This window comes from Chrysemys picta, chromosome 25, assembly GCF_011386835.1.
Source record: "Chrysemys picta bellii isolate R12L10 chromosome 25, ASM1138683v2, whole genome shotgun sequence".
Taxonomy (NCBI): domain Eukaryota; kingdom Metazoa; phylum Chordata; order Testudines; family Emydidae; genus Chrysemys; species Chrysemys picta.
In genome coordinates, this window is record NC_088815.1 from 10,927,448 (window position 1) to 10,946,095 (window position 18,648).

At 59.5% G+C, this 18,648-nt stretch overlaps 1 protein-coding gene across 5 annotated transcripts in view; it reads right to left on the minus strand.

Annotated features, from left to right (window-relative positions):
- Positions 1 to 265: 265 nt before the first annotated feature.
- Positions 266 to 18,648, minus strand: part of SHC2 (SHC adaptor protein 2) — a 30,509-nt gene continuing 12,126 nt past the window's right edge. For 3 of the 5 annotated variants that reach the window (XM_065578208.1, XM_065578210.1, XM_008168804.4), the window contains 12 exons: positions 15,575 to 15,645; positions 13,021 to 13,081; positions 12,575 to 12,694; positions 11,591 to 11,644; positions 9,857 to 9,908; positions 8,827 to 8,953; positions 7,989 to 8,169; positions 6,958 to 7,024; positions 5,781 to 5,921; positions 2,886 to 3,187; positions 2,607 to 2,742; positions 266 to 1,869 (listed from right to left, as the gene is read on the minus strand). In XM_065578208.1, the coding sequence (XP_065434280.1) occupies positions 2,614 to 2,742; positions 2,886 to 3,187; positions 5,781 to 5,921; positions 6,958 to 7,024; positions 7,989 to 8,169; positions 8,827 to 8,953; positions 9,857 to 9,908; positions 11,591 to 11,644; positions 12,575 to 12,694; positions 13,021 to 13,081; positions 15,575 to 15,645 (1,305 nt within the window). In that variant the 3' untranslated portion in view covers positions 266 to 1,869; positions 2,607 to 2,613. The remainder of the gene's footprint in view (positions 1,870 to 2,606; positions 2,743 to 2,885; positions 3,188 to 5,780; positions 5,922 to 6,957; positions 7,025 to 7,988; positions 8,170 to 8,826; positions 8,954 to 9,856; positions 9,909 to 11,590; positions 11,645 to 12,574; positions 12,695 to 13,020; positions 13,082 to 15,574; positions 15,646 to 18,648) is intronic. The other 2 variants (XM_065578209.1, XM_024105721.3) reach the window with 1 other exon arrangement.

Sequence of the window (18,648 nt, forward strand, 5' to 3'; positions counted from 1 at the left end):
CCAACCCCTCCGGAGCTTATGCTGCCATTAGGTAACCTCCGTGTCTGGACCAGCTGGAGGATCAGGGGATAGTATGTGAAAGTCGCCCCACTGGGACACAGGAGCCAGGGGTGAACCTGGCATGGCCTGCTTTCACCTGAGCGGCTGTTTGCAACGAGCAGCCGCTGTCCTACACCAGAGCAGAGGCAGATGGCTCTGTTCATCTCTTCCCCCAGGGCTCATGCTGCGCCGGGGTCTGTCAAGCAGAGGCAAGATCACGCTCAGGCCGTTTGATCATTTCCACATTTAATTAGAAACGTATTCAAACCAGCGAACCCCTCGCTGCGTGTCAGACGCTTCCCCAAATGCCGGCGCGGTGGAGAGACAATCGCTGTCTAGCGTTTAAAAGGCTGCAGCCGTTCAGTGGAATTCTCACCTTGGGTCCCAGCTGACGGATGTTCGGCGCCGGGTAACCTGTAAAATCCCACTACAAAGTGACACGGACCCGTGGGCCTGAGAAGAGCAAGACCCACCTGGCTGGAGAAGGTACCTTTCCATTGTCCTCTCTTGTAATGCCGGCTGGGGTGGGACTGGAGGAGATGGGAGCTTCCAAAGAGCAGGGACCCCTGCTGGAAGATGACTCTGGCATCTCCTGCAGCGATGCCTCTTGGGATTAGCTGGCCTTGAAGGAGCTGTGAGCTTTGCATAGCAGGTGCTTGGTGAGTCTCCAAAGCTTAAGCTCTGGGGAAGGTCCCATCTTCCACCATCCAAAGGAAGCAGGCACCTGGCTACCCCAGCCAGAGCGGAGGGGCAGTGCCGTGACCCGGGCTAGGTACTAGGAGCCTGGCTGAGGCTCTGAAGTGGGGCAGAAGCCAAGTGGACACCAAGTCACCTCCTGGGTAGCTGTGCAGGAGGAGAGATGCGTCCCAGCGGTGGGACGGCCACACCCTCGCTTGTGTCGCTCTTTGTCCTCTCTCCCAAGGTCCAAACGTCTGTCCTCACGTCCTGATTCAATAAGCAGAGTGCTGATAAGATCTGACGTCGTTTCCCTAATGATGGGCCATCTCAGCCGGATAACGTAATTACAAGATTGTCCCGGCAGGGCTGCAAAGTGGAGTCTAAGCAGCTGTTACTGCAAGGGGTTGGCTTGGGAGGTTTTGGGAGATGGGGAAGAGGCTCCTATTCTCCTTGCAGATGGGAATGGGGCCTTGTGCTTCTGACCCCTCCCGACAAACCCAATTCTACCTCCAAAGGGGGTTCCCTACCCCTCTGATGATCTCTAGCAGCGACTAAACCTAACAGCTGAGTTGAATGCTATTTAGCACTCAGAAGGCCACACCAGCTTTAGCTAACTCCCCCCCACAGCACCCCCTGCGAGGTAGGTCGGTCAATATCATCCTCCCCATTTTACAGATGGAGAAACTGAGGCACAGAGCGGCAAAGCAACTTGCCCAAGGTCACCCAGCCAGTCAGCAGCAGAGGTGGAGGCAAAGAGCTCAGGTGTCCCGGCACCCAGCACCGCGCTTAGGCCACTAGACCACAGTCCGCGCCCAGGCGGGGTTACAAGCAGCTCTCCGAGCACGGCTCCCTGCTCACAATTCGTTTGCTTTAATTAACTACTAGTCTAAGAAGTCGGGGGTAGGTTTGATCTGCTGTATGTGTGATCCTGGTGGGACGTACGCGGCAAAGAGCTGAGCTCCGTTTGTGTCCTCGGGGCTCCTTGGTGGGGATGGTGGGGAGAGCCGTGCTAACGTCCCAGTCGGAGTTTTGTCGGCACGTGTAGGATAAATACATCGCCTCCATCCCAGGATAGGAGGAAGAGTGAAAAAGTCGGCGTGGGTTGTGGCAGCAGCCTGCAGCTAAGAGGGAAAGAGGGGATGTAGCAACAGTCTGTAGGAGAGAGAGAGAAAGAGAGAGACGGAAGATGGCACAGGGCTAGAGGAGAGAGAGGGGGAATGTGACAGCACTCCACTGGTGGAGGTGGGAGAGAGAACACGAATGGGCAGGGGTCCACCGAAGAGACGCGGGCGCAGGTGGCTGCCTGTAGGCGAGTGACAGCCATCCATAGGCAAGAGGGAAGGTGGCGCGAGTCCAGCGGAGGGGGAGAGAAGGGGGGAGCGTGGCCGCAAGTGGAAGGGAGAGGGAAAGAGGAAGCTGTTTGGGAAGGGGAGGGAAAACAGTCCCCTGGGGAAAGAGAAAGGGTGACTGTGGCACTGGGTGGAGGAGGAGGAGGAGCAGAGGGGGATGTGGGTGCTGCTTAGGGAAGGGGGGGCTTTCTGTCTGTGGCATCCACTTGTCTTTTTCACCTGGCTCCCCTCTCCTCCTTGGGCAGGCACTCTGGGCACAGAGCCAGGTCCCCGGTGGGCTCTGGGCCAGAGAGAAAGGAGATCGCTGTCAGGGATCACAGCGTCAGGGGCCCCGCATGCTCAGGGGGCGTCTCACTCCCAGCGACCCCCGTTAGCCCAGCCCAAGAGGCAGTGGACACCGCTGGGTCACCCGCACAGAGGAGAGAGGGGGCGGGCCAATTCCCCACTGCCCCGCTGCTCTGACAGGGGCGAGGGCAGGAGGGAATCAGGCCCCCTGGTCTCCTGCCTGCCCCCTGTAGGCCCCTGCCGGGGGGGACGCACCCAGCCGTCACTGCTTCCTCTTCACCACCTGCCTCAGGTGCAGCTCGCTCTCCGCCGCCACGATGGGCTGCTCGTTCTGCAGGTGGTAGTTGATCAGGTGGCTGATGCTGTCGAACAGGACGTCCTTGGTCCTCACCTGGAGCAACAGAACGGGGAAGGGGGTGGGTGCCAGGCGGGGGCCGGGGAGTGGGCAGGTAGTGCTCCACCCAGAGAGGAGGCTGGTGGGGTGCCCGTCAAGGACATTCGGGCTGAGTTTGGGGAGCCCAGCCGGGTCCTTACCACGCCCTCGGGATCCACCAGCAGCAGGTGCTTGGGCTGCCCGCCGTCCATGCCCGTCAGGACGTACTGCCCGGGGTTGGTGATGCTGTCCCTCACCAGGAAGTCCCCGTCCATCTGCAGCAGCTTCTCGGCGTCTCGCCGGCTCATCTTCCCGTGGTACCAGGGCTCCCGCTTCAGCTGCTCTTCCGTGGGGGCGACGGGAGCCTTCCGGGTGGGCGGGCTGGGCCACTGGTCCTCAAGGGGAGGGCTGGCCCCGCCAGCCACCGTGGACTCGTGCAGCTTTAGGGCGTCTTCGAAAGGCCCTGCAAGAAGCCAAGAATATAAAGCAAGGAGGGGACAGGCCCTGGCAGCTACCCTAGTCGGGATCACATCACAGGGCGCCCAGTCCCCAGACCCACTGCCAGCTGGGTCTGTGAAGAATTCCCCCATTGCTGGACCTGGGCTGGCTCTGTTAAAGGCCTTGAGCCAAAGGCCAAAGGCAAGTCCCACTCTTCTGTTCTAGTGAGGTGCTTACTCCGTGCCCCTCACCGCAGCCTCTGAGCACCTTCCGGTGGTGCACTAGGCGACACGGGTAACGTCTGCCACATGTGCCGTGGTCTCTCCTCCTTCTCCAAGGAGACGCGTGTGCAGTGGAGTGGTTTGATGGGCTTTCCTGGGACAGAGAAGGAGCCTCCCCTCCTTGCGTCTGAGGAACTGGGCTCTGTAGCACGGCTAAACCCCTGGAAATCACCACCTAGGCCCAACCAAAGCGACGAGGTGAAATGCCGCAAGGGGCCGAACAGCCCAGCGCGACGGGCCCCGATTCAGCAGGGGTCTGAAGCCCAGGCCTGACTGTGGGTACGTCTACACTGCAAAAAAAATACCAACCCAACCCGCAGCCGCGAGTCTCAACAGACTACGGCTCACGGGGCTCAAAATAGCCACGTAGACCTTCGGGCTGCGGCTGAAACCCGGAGTGGGGGGTGGGTCTCAGAGGCCGGGCTCGAGCCGTGGCTACACTGCTATTTCTAGCCCCGTCGGGCGAGCCCGAATCCGCTGACCCGGACTCAGAGACTCACTGCCACGGTTTTGCAGTGTAGACGTACCCTGTAAGGACAGGAGGACTGCAGGGAGGGGCTGCCCCGGAGTGGAAGGACAGCCCAGGGGTTCCGTGTGAACCTAGCACTCTGGAGATCTAGGTCTGAGTCCCTGCTTTCCCTCCGGGGCCCGTGGTTTTCCAGCTCTAGACTTCAGTTCTCATTTGTAACAGGGGTGAATAGCCCTGCCCTGCCTCTGGGGTTAGGAGGCTAAAGCTGATGAGATGCTCAGACCCTCCAGAGATGAGGGCTCCGGGCAGGTCTAAACTAGCCAGCCAGTCACCTGTTGGTTAGGCACGTGCATTACTGAAATTGGATGCTAATGATACCCCCAAGCACCCTGTGAAAGGCAGAAGCCTGGCGCGGCTGAGTGTCTGTTCCTCTGCCCCTGTGTTTCCTGGGCATGCCAGCCGAGGGGGCGCTGGCTAAACAAATCCCCGGCCTCCCTCCCATGCTCGCCCGCATCCAGCAGAGCACCAGGACATGGCGGAGGGCAAGTCGCTTTTTGCATCTCGCATTCAGCGCTGCCGCAGCCCCGGCGATTCAGTCCACGGCTGCTCAGCGGTGTCACCCTCAGAAAAGATTCGGAGCCCTTCCTCCTTCCCTAGCTGGCGCTTGGGGTGGGTGGGTTGGTTCGTGTCTTTCGGCTCCTGGCTGGAAACGGGAGCCGCTCACTGACAGGGTTGGAGCGACGAGCGCTGGCCAAGCCCCAGGGGCAGCGCAGGGTCTGTAGCTCCTTGGGACGATGTGACTTCTCAGCGGGATGCACTCAGGGTCGGCTCCCATTTGGACCCCAAGTCTGCAGGCTGCTGCCTCTCCCCTCAGCATAAGGGCAGGCGGCCTGGCAGGGAAGGGGCAGGAATCCTGGGCTCTATTTGCTCAAACAGCCTCCTCACCTGTGAAATGGGGTCACACAGGCATTACAGGGCTGTTGAGGGGAAATTCGTTTCGGTCTGTTGAGGGATCTGAGCTCAGGAGAGAGCAGGGTACAGCAACGAATCCCTGGCTCTCTAGGCTGTCGCTCGGTTGCATATTGAGGCCGCAAGGCTAAAACAGGAGTAGAACGGGGCTTCTGATTCAAAAGCAAGGGCACCTACCACTGGAGTCCCATGAGCAGTACAGAGTCTAGGACTCATAGCTGAGCAATACTGACCACAGCCAGGAGAGGGCAGTGTTAAACACCTGCCAGATGGCGACAGCGCTATTGACAGGAGAGCCATTTGGTGAAGGCCTCAGGCGTCTCTTTGACATCGCAAGGAGCTGGCTGGCCTAACTCTCTGACCCCACACCAGCTTGTGGGGCTGGATGACCCCGAGAAGCATTCATCTCCCCCAGGCTGGATGGCCCCGGGGGTCTTTGCATGCTACCTTTTCACAGGGCAACCAGGCTGGCGCTGCAGCTGCCCTCACGCAGGGAGAGGAAAGTTCATCACAGAGCTGCGAGCGGAATCTCTCCGCTCCCCAGCAGGACACGTGTGACGAGGGCTCCAGCCTGGTGCCCAGACGGCAAGGGCTAAGCGCGAGGCTGCTGCATGGAGCACCTGACACCAGGGGACAAAACGCCTCTCCCGGTAAGGCCCATCCCCTCTCAAATGCAGAGGGGACACAGAGACTGCTGGTGTATGCTCCTAGCAGACAGGAGCATGCAAGCTAAGCAAGCTCAGGTCTGGCCACCTTAATGGGAGACCTCCTGAGAACCTGATTCCTCTCCTGCCCCGGAGTGGGAGGAAAGCAGGGCCTGAGATCATGGCTTTCAGCAATCCTGACGGCTTCCTGCACCTTCCCCCCACCCTTCACGCTGAGCAAGGCTGCTGTCTTACTCATGTCAAAGAGATCCTTGGGGGGGCTCGCCTCGTGCTCCCAGCCGTCCAGGCACTGCGTGTTGACGTACATGTGCTCCTCGTAGTCGCGGCATCCGAGGGGCTGGCCGTCTGCCTGGAGGTAGCCGTCGCAGGACTGGCCTGGAAGACACACCCGTGCCCTGCAGTGAGCGCCGGCAGGCTCTGTGCAAAGGAACTGCAGGAGCCGGGCCTGTCACCCCAGGATCCATGAACCGCCGGCTGAGGGAGGCTGCCTGAGGCCCCACCTCCTCTTCCTCGACTGCCTGCCGGAGCCCAAAGTCCCCCCTCACTGCGGCTACCAGCCTCCACCCCAGGCTAGCCCCCCGGAGCGCCGGGAAGGTGGGCAGCACAGCCCCGAGGCCAGCACTGGAGGACTGGAGCTGCACACAGAGCAGAAAGTAGGAGGGGAGAGCTGGGCCTGGCTGTTTGGGGAGACCCAGCCTCCCTCAGCCCATGGTACCCACCGCCCATGCTAGGATCGCTCCCTGTGATCTATCCTCTGGTGTCTTGTCCAGTTGTACCAATGGGGGCCCCCCACCGCTTCCCTGGGGAGGTGATTTCCACCTCACACACTCTTCCCTGCTCGGAAGTTCTCCTTGCTCTGTGCAGCCTGAACTTCCCTCTGCTGAGTTTCACCCCATTGCTCCTCCCTTTAGGATTGTCCTCTCCTTGGCCACACACTCCTACACCAATCTCACCTTCCCCTGGGTCCTTTCACCTCCCCGTATTTGGCCCTTTCACCCTGACCCGCTAGGGGAGGAGCAGGCGACCAAGCTTCCTACATCGTCTCTGGTGGGAGCAGCTGCTGAACCATCCAGGGGAGACTCGGGGACAAGCTCATGGGTGACCAGAAACACCCCCACCCCCTGACAGTTCCCCCTGGAGTCCATGTGGTGGTGGTGCGGAAGGATCAGCCTACGTGCCAGGCAGTGTGACTCATGCCAAAGGATTGGGTTTGCAAAAGGGGCGTCGCTCCAAGCAGATGCTCCAGGCATCGTTCTCAGCTAGTTTTCTCATAACCGGGCAGCTAGGGACAGGGATGCCCATCTCCGAGGGTCCCACCACAGGCATTTGCGAGTCCTTGGGCTATGCATTCCCGTGCCCACAGGGACACTAGTCCCTGGGTTAAATGACGCCTTCGAGCTGCAGCACGTACCGGGAGCGTCGCTGTCCCAGTGGGAGCCCGGGTGGCTGTTCTGGTCTCTTCTGGCAGGAAATCCAACCTGTGAAGCAGAAGAATCAGACCTCGGTCCATGCACCACACATGATGCAGGAGGTATGTTTCCCCTCCACACGTGGGCATGTGATATGGAGACCCAGGCAGTGGACAGGGAGATGCATTAGGTGGAGGTGTGAGGACAGCTGATACCCCACCTTTGCTCGCTGCCTCCTCAGGGCCTCCATCCCTGGCTGGCAAATGGAGAACGTTGCTAGGCCCAGAAACACAGCCTGGAGGTCACAGCTCATGGAAGCGTGCAGCAGGTCCCCCCACGGAGCCCCTGCAGTGGCCGTGCAGTCTACAAGCACGTGGGTCAGAGAGCCATAAATTCCTTCATGCTAAACCCAGCTCTAGCCACGCTTCCACACTTCACCCCCGCACGCTTCAGCTCCCTCCTCTGTGTAACGGGATGACCCAGCCTGTGAGAGATGGAGGGGTTTAGTGCCTGCCAATGCAGGGGCCATGGGATTGGTGCGCCTCCGTCCCTCCTGTTGCACATCATTGTTTAGTCTCCTGACGGCTGTAGCACGTTCACCTGGGGGTTTGCAGCCTGTGATGTGCAGAGGATCGAATGGTCCCTTCTGGCCTTAAACGTAATGAACTGATGACTTTTGGTAAAATCCCACGCAGCCTTCAGAGGCTGGGACGGACTTTACTGCTGGACAACAGAACCCCCAAGCCCCAGAGGAGGCCGTAGACCTGTATGGGGCTCGCCCTGATGGACCAACCTCCACCCCTGACCCCAGAGGCTATTCCAAAGAAACTCCAGGCCTGGCCCCGCACCAGGCACTCACTGCAGGAGTCCTCTATGCGGACAAGAACCAGTTTGGTTTCCAGCTGTCAGCATCAGGGGGAAAAGGCTCGATTCAACACAGGAGGTTGTGGGTGCAGCCTTGAGGTGGGGAGGTTGTAGGGCTGGGGGGAATTGGGGAAGCTGTACCGCCAAGCATGCTGACTGCAGGATTCACCTGGCTGAAGTGACCGGCGCAGGAGGGCTGGGAGTGCACGTGGCCCAGCAACGTCCCGTGCCTGAGCCGAGAGTCGACGAGTCCCCCCAGGGGAGGCTCCTTCCCCGGGATGCTGTTGTAGTAGTCGTGGTCGGCCGTCTCCTCTTCGTCGCCCCACGCGGATTCCTCGGTCCCCATTACCCTGCGCGACAGAGGATACGGGAGGTAGGGAATGTGGTTAGACTCCAGAACCATGGCGATTCTACACTCAGAGCTCTGGCCTTGCACCCCAGGCCATTGGAGCACCCAGACCCAGAGCATCCCCAGACCTAGCACCAAGGGCATGGTAGCACCTAGCACTGAGAGCATGCTGGACCTAACACCCATAACTGCGACAGAACCCACAGCCTGGGCACCTCAGCCCCCAGAGCCACAGGCGTATGGAGCCTGCTGCAGGGCCCCGTATCTGGTGATGCAGAGAATGGCAACACCCCAATGCACCGAGTAGAGGACGGTCCCGGTCTTCCACCAACAGGCCTTCTGAGGGCTTGAAGCATCTCAGGTCCTCCTCAGGTGGTGACTGCAAAGCAGTTCCGTGAAGGCTTGGCAGTGTGAACGCCACCTTGTCTCTGAGTCTGGAGAGCGCCTGGTGGGGGCAGTGGGAAGTGGCTGGGATGCCAGCGTAAGGGATGGATGAACATGGGGGTAGATGCCTACAAGGCCTCATTTGCCTGGACCAGCTTTGGGAATTGCTGCCCAGGATAAGGTAAGAAGGTGCAGACCTGCATAAAAGCAGGCCCAGTCTGGCCAGGGCGACCCGCGCAGCACCAAAAGGCCCCGTGTCTCTCCCCGCCCCTACCTGTCCGGCGGCACCACCACCTTGGGGGGGCTGTGCAGATACTGCTTGAAGCGCAGCTCGAAGGCCTGTCCCACCGTGCTGATGATGCTCTGAGCCAGCCCATCACAGCATTCCAGGATGTGGCAGGCTGCCCGGCAGGGAGAGAGACACCGACACATCAGGCGGGGCATCCGGCCTGTGCACAAGGCCCCCGGGGGACATATGGCAGCGCTTGCGAAATGGGAGTCTAGCCCCCCAGGGGCCATGTCCCAGCCAGGAGCCAGCCTGGGGCAGTGGGAGATGGATGGCCTTTCAGGCTGGGGTTCAGGGTCACAGAACCAGGGTGGTCCAGAGCTGGGGTTCATTTTTTCTGCACATGGTGGAATCTGGTCTAGCGAATCCAGCTTGGACCCAGCTCAGCTTTTTACCCACTGGGCGCCGCCACCACCCTCCTCATCTTCTTCAGTGGCAGGACAGAGCCAATCGGACAAGCCGACCCCAGCTTACGTTTTATTAGCCCCTACAACCACAGATCCCTCCTGGAACATCCGTGAGCTGCTCTTTCCCGTCCCTTCCTGCCATGGGGGTAACAGGCCCCTTTAAGGTGAAATGGGGCCAGTCTTGCCCGGGCCATAATTAACTGCCCCCTAGCCTAAGGAGGTGGGACTAATGGGGTCAAGTGTTTGCATGGTGAACACCTGGGCCTCATCAGAAGGCTTGAGAGAGAAGGGGTGGCCCAGCCGGCAGGAGAACCTCATGGAGGAGCTCTCGGAAGCAGGGCTGTCCCTGGGAGAAGTTGTGGCAGATCCAGGGAAAAGAGCCTCCAGCGTGGAAGAATCCCTGCAAGGCCACGTGCTGGCATGAGGGGGCACTCCGGCGGTGAGTTCCCCTGTTACACTCTGCACAATAAATGCACAAGAGGTGGGTGGCGGGGGGAGAACCCTTCTCCATACTTTTGGCCAGTATGGATCTCCTGTTTAGCCTTGATCCTTCCTTGCTTACTACCCCTCTTTGTTACCCCCCTGTATCCCCTCACCTCTGCCCCGCTCACCTCTTTGGTTAATGGGATCCTTTGCCACATAGGCCACGTAGTCTGTCATGTCCTGGAGAGAAAGGGAGAGTCAGGGAAGGAAGGGGTTTGTGGCTATCGTTCCTGGGGCCCGGGATCTGGCCTGTGGGTTAAGGGTTGGAGGGGCTTGAGGCAGGGCTATGAACCTGGGTATGAAGGGGCATGAGCCCGAGTCCCCCGGCTGGCAGATCCCTTCCCCAGGTAACATGGGTGTAGGTCCCTGCTCTTAGACACTCCCTCCTCAGCTGGTGAGGGCCTGGGCGTGCTGCAGAGACAGCGAGGGTTCCCTGGTGTCGGGAGTCACCCCATTGCCCCAGGGCAATCTGCCCTCTGTCGTGCCCAGCGGGCAGCCTGTGTTGTAACGAACCAGCTCCCTGGGGCTGACTGAGGGAGGACTGCCCTCTAGTGGCGGCAGCCCAAAGAAGAAATAAAGGACATACTACCCCTGGCAGCTGCAGGAGCTCACGTAGGGGGTGGCTGGGCTTTGGGGGTGAAAGAAGCAGGGGTCCAGGCCCCAATCCTTGTGTGTGTGTGTGGTGCGGCGGGGCAGGGGGGGATGCAAATTGCCTGTTGCCTGCAGGGATGGACTCTCATTACAGGGTCAGGCTCTGTGAAGGGGGTTTGTTCTGGCAGACAAGTGCACTCGGGACATGGGGGCCAGGAAGCGGCTTGTGTCCCTCTGCAGCGCCCCCCTCTGGTCAGTCCAGGCATGGCAGGTCAGTGCTTTGTGGACGGGGTAGACGCTACTCTGTGGGGGAGCCTTGGACGAACCAACCGGCCAGAGAGGCGTTTCTCTGGCTGTCTCTGGCCTTTCCCTGCTTCTTTGTTCTCTCCTCAGAGCTTAGGAGCTGTTGCGAGACCCCGCTGGAGAGGGAGAGAGGCCAGGCAGGACCCCTGAGCTCTCGGGGTGGAAACAAGTTGAGGGGGAGGGGAGTTGCCTTCTCCCCCCCAGCCTAGGGTGACCACCTTTGAAATGCAAAAAAACTGGCAACCTCCCACCCACAAAGCAGGCCTGCCACAACCCCAACCACAAGGCAACTCTGCAGCACACGCCCTCCCCATCGCCCCCTTCAACAGCCACTTATAGTATCTAGAGAGAAGACACCTATAGACAAGATTGATAAACATCACGGGTCTCCTTACTGCCACATGGCTCAAACCCTCTCTCACACCCCCGTGCGGAGCGTGTGGCGTGTCGGTGGGCGGACGGCTGCTGTATGTGCAACAATTTTGCTCTGTTGTCGCTTAAACCATGGAAGTGGGAACACGGCCGCATCTTTGCTGGACATGGACACTTTTAACATGAGTTGTCCCAGCGTTGTGCGAGAATACTGCATAGCTTCAGACCCATGGTTTAAAAAAAAAAAAAAACCACCCATGCAAAAAACCCTGGCAGTTTAAATTATTTTTCTGGCAAAGCCATAAAAAAAGAAACAACCCAGCCAGGCCGGTCAAATACCAGCCAGGTGGGGACCTTCCCCCATCCTGCTGTCGATGCCCAGGACTGAGGTTGCAGCAGGCAGAAACTGGTCCACTGGCAGTGTGATTGTTGCTGCCCGTTGATCACCACCAGAGGCCAAAGAAACTGAGGCAGGGGGGAGAGAAGAGAGGGATGGAAAGGGGGTGATGTGGAGAGGGAGGAGGAGATGCAGAAGGGAGAGGGGCTATGGGGAGCTAGCGACTCCTCTATCTCCGCGCGCCGGGGGCGGCCCTTACCGTGTCTCCCCCCGAGGCGAAGGAGATGGACTGCATGTGGTGGTTGGCAATGATCTGCAGGGGACAGAGGCAGGCATTAAAGATCTTCGCAAGAGGTCGCTGGGAGGCTCTGGAATCGCTCAGCGCAGCGGCTCCATAAAACGAGGGGAGGGTGGGGATCGACCCGCCGCCAGCCCCCCGCCAAAAGTCAATGCTCTGGGAACAGTCCTGGCTTTCCTCTGCTGCTGGGGTGGAGCGGGAGCTAGGCCGACTGTATCCACCCCACCTGGCCTAGGGTGTGTAGGCTGCGGCTCGTCGAATGGACATGCCAGCCATCTGCTTGTGAGCGTGGTTGGTTCAGAAATGCCAGTTTCCCCTCCCTGCTCGGATTGCACCCAGGAATTCCCCTGCTCCCAGATTGTTGCCACCCTGTGTAGCCTGACCAGCTTGCCTGACTGTTTAAAGGGGACAAAACAACATGGGGGACTGCAAGAGCAAAGGATGGCCTAGTGGTTGGAGCACAGGACTGGCAGCTGGGCCCACCTGAGTTCTAATCCCTGCCCTGACACTAGTTTCCCCATCTTGTGTAACCCTGAGTTGTTCTATCCTTGTGCTCTGAGGATAAGCAAGGGTGCTGCTCTCCCGCCCTCTAGAGCTAGATATGCTGATCCCCTAATTGGCCCCGATCCAGGGGCTGGGCTCACCCCTGTAAAGGGACAGGTGTCGGGGTGTCTCTCTGTCACCCAAGTGGATCCTTTGCATTCGGGGGAATGACGCTGGATTTACAGCAGTGAAGCTGAGAGCAGAATTTAGCCCTGGGCCCCAGAAGCAGTGGCACAATTTAGAGCAGTCTCAAGGCTGCTCTAACCTGTGCTAGGGGCTACATGAGTCCCCACAACCACTGGATAGGGGAGGTGCAAGCGACCTCCCCTCTGTCCCTGCCCCAACTGGTCCTAGATCTCCATACCCCAGGGGAGCAATCGGAGCACTTGGGTGGGCACTAACCTGCCGAGTGGTGGGGATCATGAGGTTGAGCCCGTCGATGGAGATGTTGACAGTGATGCTCATCCCAGCGAAGCGCAGGTTGTTCTTGCCCAGGATGGAGAAGAGGGCTTTGTTGGGTGCCTGGGGAAGAAGAAAAGGATCCGGGGTAACGCTGGGTGCTGCGCTCAGCTAACCAGATGGGGCGATGGGGGGGGGGACAGTGCAGGAAGCTTCTGCAACAGTCAGCGAAGTGTCCAGCTTCCTGTCTGCAGACAACCGCTCTGCGCAGGTCAACAGTGCTGGGAAGGGGATCCCAGGGGAGAGGGCTCCGAGGATCCTGGGGGAGAGATCCCAGAACCTGAACCCGCCTTAATAACCCTTAGCCATGTCCGCTCAGGGTCTGCAAAGCTAAGTCAGCATCATCAGCCCTGTTTTACAGATGGGGAAATTAAGGCACGGTTACCCACCTTCTTCTTCCAGGCCCCTTTGACCCCAGGCACCGCCTCGTACAGTCTGTTGATGGCTTCCCTGCAAGCAAAGAATCAAGCCGGCTGCGGTTAATCCTCCAGCCCCAGTGGCGAGACCGGGTCAGTGGGACCTAACCCCACCCCCGCTGCTAAAATGCTGCCTCCTGCGTTGTCTGGGGGGGCCGCACCCTTGCAATGACAGTTGGGGCAGGGGCAGCTGGTCCGCGTCACTTGTGGCTGGGAAAGAGGTGGGAGGGCGGGATTGTTGTGGGGACCCTGCACTGACATCCAGCAGCCCTTTCTCTCTGGCTCTCTCCGTGCTAAGGGCTTTAATAATTAAACACCAAACCCTTGGTGCTCAGGCTCCACCCTCTGAGTGTCAATTGGCCAGTGCTCTCCTCCCCAAGAGACCCCCCCCCAGTGTCCCAGGGCCAGTGACCGGCTCTAGGAGGAGGGGGTAGTTGGGGATCAAGGTGGTGTATTTGTGCCACTGGGGCCACCGTCGCAATGGGGCACTGCCTGGCCCAGCAACGCAAAGGCACAAAGCCACGTGAAAACCATCCGTCCGTGCCCCGGCTCTATGCACCCACCGGCAGCCGCTACGCTAGGCGGCCTGGTTGAGAAGCCTCAGGCTCAGCGGCGCGTTGCATGGCACTGAGCAGCCCCTGGCCACGGCCCAGAGCTGGGGGCACTTCCCAAGGCGTCCTTTGTTAGCGAGCCGAGTGAGAGCCCCCCAAACCGGAGCCTTCCCTCCAGGATCCCAGACCACGGGGATGCTGCGCTCGGGCAACTTTTAAGGGGCCCAGTTCAGCCTCATCGTTTGGGCGCCTGCCGCGTTTGTCCCGCTTGCTGGCCCCTGGCCCTGGTGTAGGGTAAATATGGCGCTCTGCCGACATGCAGAAGCTACATGGAGCCGGAGGGGCCCTGAGTCCCAGCTAGGAACTCAGCCGGCTCCCCAAGCCCATGGAATCAATGCGCCCGAGAGAGACGTCTCCCAAGGACCTCATCCCCATCCCCAGGTCTCGGACGGGGGCTGCACAACTCCGCCTCCATGCGTGTCCCCCTGCGCCTTCGCCCTCCTGCTCGCTTCTCCCTACGCGTGCTGCTGCTGCTCCCACGTCGCTGCGGGGACAGGCCCATCAATAAGCCATGGCTGGCAATCGGCTCTGGAAGCTCCTTCCCTCTCCCCGGCCTCCTATCGATCCGCATCAGCGGGCAGGAGACTCTGCAGTTCTACCCCCCACCACCCCCAGCTTCTCTTGCTACCTGTCCGGTTTGCAGCAGAACCTGCCTCCCACGTACCTGCCCCGCATGCTCCGGGCCGGCCGGGGGCTTTATTTGGAAGGCACATGGGGATTTCTCAGCTGGGGTGTTTGGGGCAGCTGAGGGGCGGGGAAGGGGAGCCAGCCCTGAAGACTGGAGGCCTGCCATCTCCCCCAGACCAGGACAACAGTCAGCTTCCATGCCCGCCCCGCCGTGCTGTCTGGCACCCATAGCCCACCCCTGCCCTGTGTTTGCCCTGAGCCATTTGGTCCTTGACCTCTCTGCTGAGACTCCCCAGCAGGGGACCCCACAGTGTGGAGGGGTCATGCCCACCTGTCCGGATCTGTGAGCATCACAGAACACTAGGGAGCTGCCTGGTCTGAGGGAGGCTGTACATCGCCTGCTTCTACACACGGACCAGCTGGAGGGCAGAGAGAGCCAGGTCAGACAGGGGGGTCCCTTAGGGCCCGTGTTGTGTGCCAGGGCATGGTGTGGGTACCGAGCGTCAGACAGGCTGTCCTTTAGGGCCCATGTTGTGCATTATGGCACAGTGTGGGTACAAGGGGTTAGACAGGGGGTTCTCTTAGGGCCCGTGATCTGTGCTATGGGATGGTGTGTGTGCCATGGGTCAGACAGGGGGTTCCTTAGGGCCCGTGATCTGGGCTATGGGATGGTGTGGGTGTCATGGGTCAGACAGGGGGTTCTCTTAGGGCCCGTGATCTGGGCTATGGGATGGTGTGGGTGTCATGGGTCAGACGGGGGTTCTCTTAGGGCCCGTGATCTGTGCTATGGGATGGTGTGGGTGCCATGGGTCAGACAGGGGGTTCCTTAGGGCCCGTGATCTGTGCTATGGGGTGGTGTGGGTGCCATGGGTCAGACAGGGGGTTCTCTTAGGGCCCGTGATCTGGGCTATGGGATGGTGTGGGTGCCAGCAGTCAGACAGGGGGTTCCTTAGGGCCCACACTGGGCTATGGGGTGGTGTGGGTGTCATGGGTCAGACAGGGGGTTCTCTTAGGGCCCGTGATCTGTGCTATGGGATGGTGTGGGTGCCATGGGTCAGACAGGGGGTTCTCTTAGGGCCCGTGACCTGGGCTATGGGATGGTGTGGGTGCCAGCAGTCAGACAGGCCGTTGGCTGGACTGCAAGCTCTGTGCTGAACCTGAGGTGGTAGGTGGAGACGAACCCGTCCCACAGGCTCTTTCAGCCTTGAATCTCTGGAAAGCTGGTGCGTTCATCTGGAAATCAGGGGGAACACCAGAAAGTCCAGGGCAGGGAGCCCGGAGGTGCTTACCTGGTAACCTGCGTCCGGGTGTTAAAGTCAAGAGATCGCATGGAGCGCAGCACTTCAATGCAGCCCATGTACTGGAAGAGAAAGGGGTTGAAATCAGCCAGGCTGCAGTGCCCTGCTCAGATCCCCAGGTTAGGGGGGGAATGGGAACTAGCTCACCCCGAACAGCTTCCGGAATTCACCAGCCCCTCTCTCTTCTCAGAGCCCTGGGGGCCTGCGGCTCAGCACGGGTCACTAGCGGGAGGGTTGTTGGCGTAGTGAGTTCAGAATGACTCTGCCGCGGTAGGGCATGGAGAGATCAGTCTCTCTGCTTCCCCTCACCTAACTGCAGCAGGGGCAGCAGAGAGAAGCTCCCAGGCCCTGAGGTGAGGAATGGAGCAGAGGCACAGGAGTACCCCCTAAGGCTAAGGGGACGTCTACACTGCAGTGAAGGACCCGTGGCACCGGGTTGGGCAGTGTAGACGTACCCTTGGGTCGGGCAGACAATCAGGCTTGGGCTGGAGCCCGGGCTCTGGAATCCAGCGCGAGGTGCAGAGAGAGGGCATCTCGGAGGCTTTGTGTCTCTGAGCACATTTCATGTACGGACTCCCACCCTTTTGCCCAGCGGGGGGGCACGTCAGAACTCTCTGGGGAGGCCAGAAAAGCAGCCCCTGGGTGGACCATAGCCCGGTACCCGCCGGTGGGCAGTGGGAGAGGCTGTTGCAGCTGGGGCCAGCCTGGAAGGAAGGAGGTGGGATGCTGAGCCTGGCTACTGCAAAGGTCCCTTTGTTTTGTGCTTTCCTGAACTTTGTCTACAGGACTCTGTTACCCTGGGCAGGGCTGAGCTGTCTAGTGACGTGGCTGGGAGGGGCAGGTCATACCGGCAGTGCAGGGGGGCGGGGGGTAAACTGAGCCAGAGCATGTGAGAGGCTAATCCTGCCCCTCCTCAGCAGGCCGAGTTCATAACTCACTCTCCCAATCGACCGGGCCCTCGAATGGTTTGAGGATGTCGGTGCCAGGGAGAAGGGGACCAGGCTGACACCTCTGTCGAGACAGAGCAGGGACAGAGCAGACAGCGTCCGGGCAAACTGCCCACGCACCACCCACTTGGCAGGCCTCAGCCCCGAGCTGGAAGGGAGCCTGCCTCTAAGAGCAAGCTCCGTCTCCGTTGCCATCAGGCCTTAGCTACTCCGCTGAAGCGGCTAGCAAGGGGGCCAATTAGTGCCAGTTGCCATGGGGCTCTGTGCAGCATAGACACCTGATAGACAGCGGACTGATACCCACGAAATTCCTCCCTAGCTGGGAACGTCGCTCTGCCCCCCTGCCAGCCCCCCCCCACTCTTCAATGGCGCATTAGCTGCCTTTCCAGCAGGCGCTGCCAGCGAGGTCAGTTTAATGGGGCTTGGCAGGGCTCCAGGAGAAAACGCTGGAGGCAAAATGTATGGCGGCTGATTAGCGCCACGGCAAGCTTAGGGCCGGAAAGAAATTCACTCGGATCATCCCGCCAGGTGCTTGCCTCCTGCAGCGCTCGCCTGCTTATTCCTTGCTAGCGGTGATTAAAATGGACATCCTCTGCTGCGTGGGCGATGGAGGAGCTGAGTCGAAGAGGTTCTGAGCAACGCCAACGCTCCTTGGTCTCAGGATCAGGACCTTTATCCTGGCCTCTCTCTGATGGGTGGACACCTGGGCCAGAGCCTCAGCTGGCGTAAACTGGGAGAGCTGCCTTGACCTGTGCTGATTTGCCCCTTAGAGCGTGGGGCTGTGGGGGTGTGGGGGTGTCTTTGCTAGCTCTAGTTACTTTCTTTTCAAGGCCCAAGCAGCAGCTTGCTCCCCATCAAAGTGCTGCCTTATGGGGAGGTTGGAGAAGGAGGGGAGACAGGACAGTGCCCTACTGATGGTCCTGCCTTCTGCTGTGCCACTACTCTAAGCTCTGGGGGGTGGGACCGATGCAGGAGGATACACCAATGTTTTTGTGCTGGGGATAATGGGACTTTGCCCTTGGATGGCTCCCTCCAGCACAGGACACCGCCCCCCCCCAAGACTTTTCAAATAAGTCTGAGTCTCCCAAGGCCCCTGCAAATAAGTGTCTTTATCCCCATTTTGCAGAAGAAGGAAGCTGAGGCAACGAGACAGTGTCATAAGTGACTTGCCCTCGGGTGCCTGGCAAGGCAGTGGCAGAGCTAGGGGGAGGTGTTCCGGCCTGTTATACAGGAGTCAGGAGCGATTATCATAATGATCCCTTCTGGCATTAAATTCTGTGAATCTCCTGATTCCAAGGCCTGTGCTTTACCCACTGGACCATGCCCCCTTCTTCCCGCCCCTGAGCTTTGACTCCCGCCCTGTGCTCTCCCCCACTGGCATTCCAGCTGCTGCGGAGACGGAAACGTGCTGCCAACCTACAGCCTCCCCTTCCCTTTTAGCGCAGGCTTTCAGCCTATGCAGCCTCAAGCCTTCACTTTAGTCGGCGCTCGTGGTATCCCCTTTCGACTTCTTTGCTCCCTGTTCTACGCTGCAGTGTAGTGGCTAAATTCCACCCCAGCGATGGCTGCATTTCAGTGGTGGGCAAAGAGAGCTGTACAGCAAGTGCTTTGGGCTCCTTTGGTAAGGAAAGGCACTGTTATCAATGCTTCTCTTCTCTCTCTGTCCCCAACTCCACGCCCCTCTCTCTGCCTTCTGCCAACCTCCTCCTATGGCTCCTGTAGAAACTGCCCGCCCTGAAGGAGTTCACCTCTGCGCATTTCCCTTTAAATCATGTTAGCTCTCAACCACTGTCCCACACATCAAACATCTGATGATCTATGATGGGGCAGAGAGAGGAGAGAGGCTAACCGGAGACATGCTGCCCTGCTCCTCCATCTCGCCTGCAGTTGTAAATTACCACAAGTTAATTGAGAAGAAGACAAGGAGCCAAATGCCATCAGCAAATGCAATTACAAGTGTCTCACCCTTTCAGTCCCAAAAGCACCAACCCTGGAGCTCGGAGCACTGTGGTTGAGACTGACCTCCATAGCATCTGGCACCTCCCGAATCTCAGAGGGCTTTCACAAATGAACCCTCACAACTCCTTTGGGAAGTAGGTACTTATTATTATCCCCATT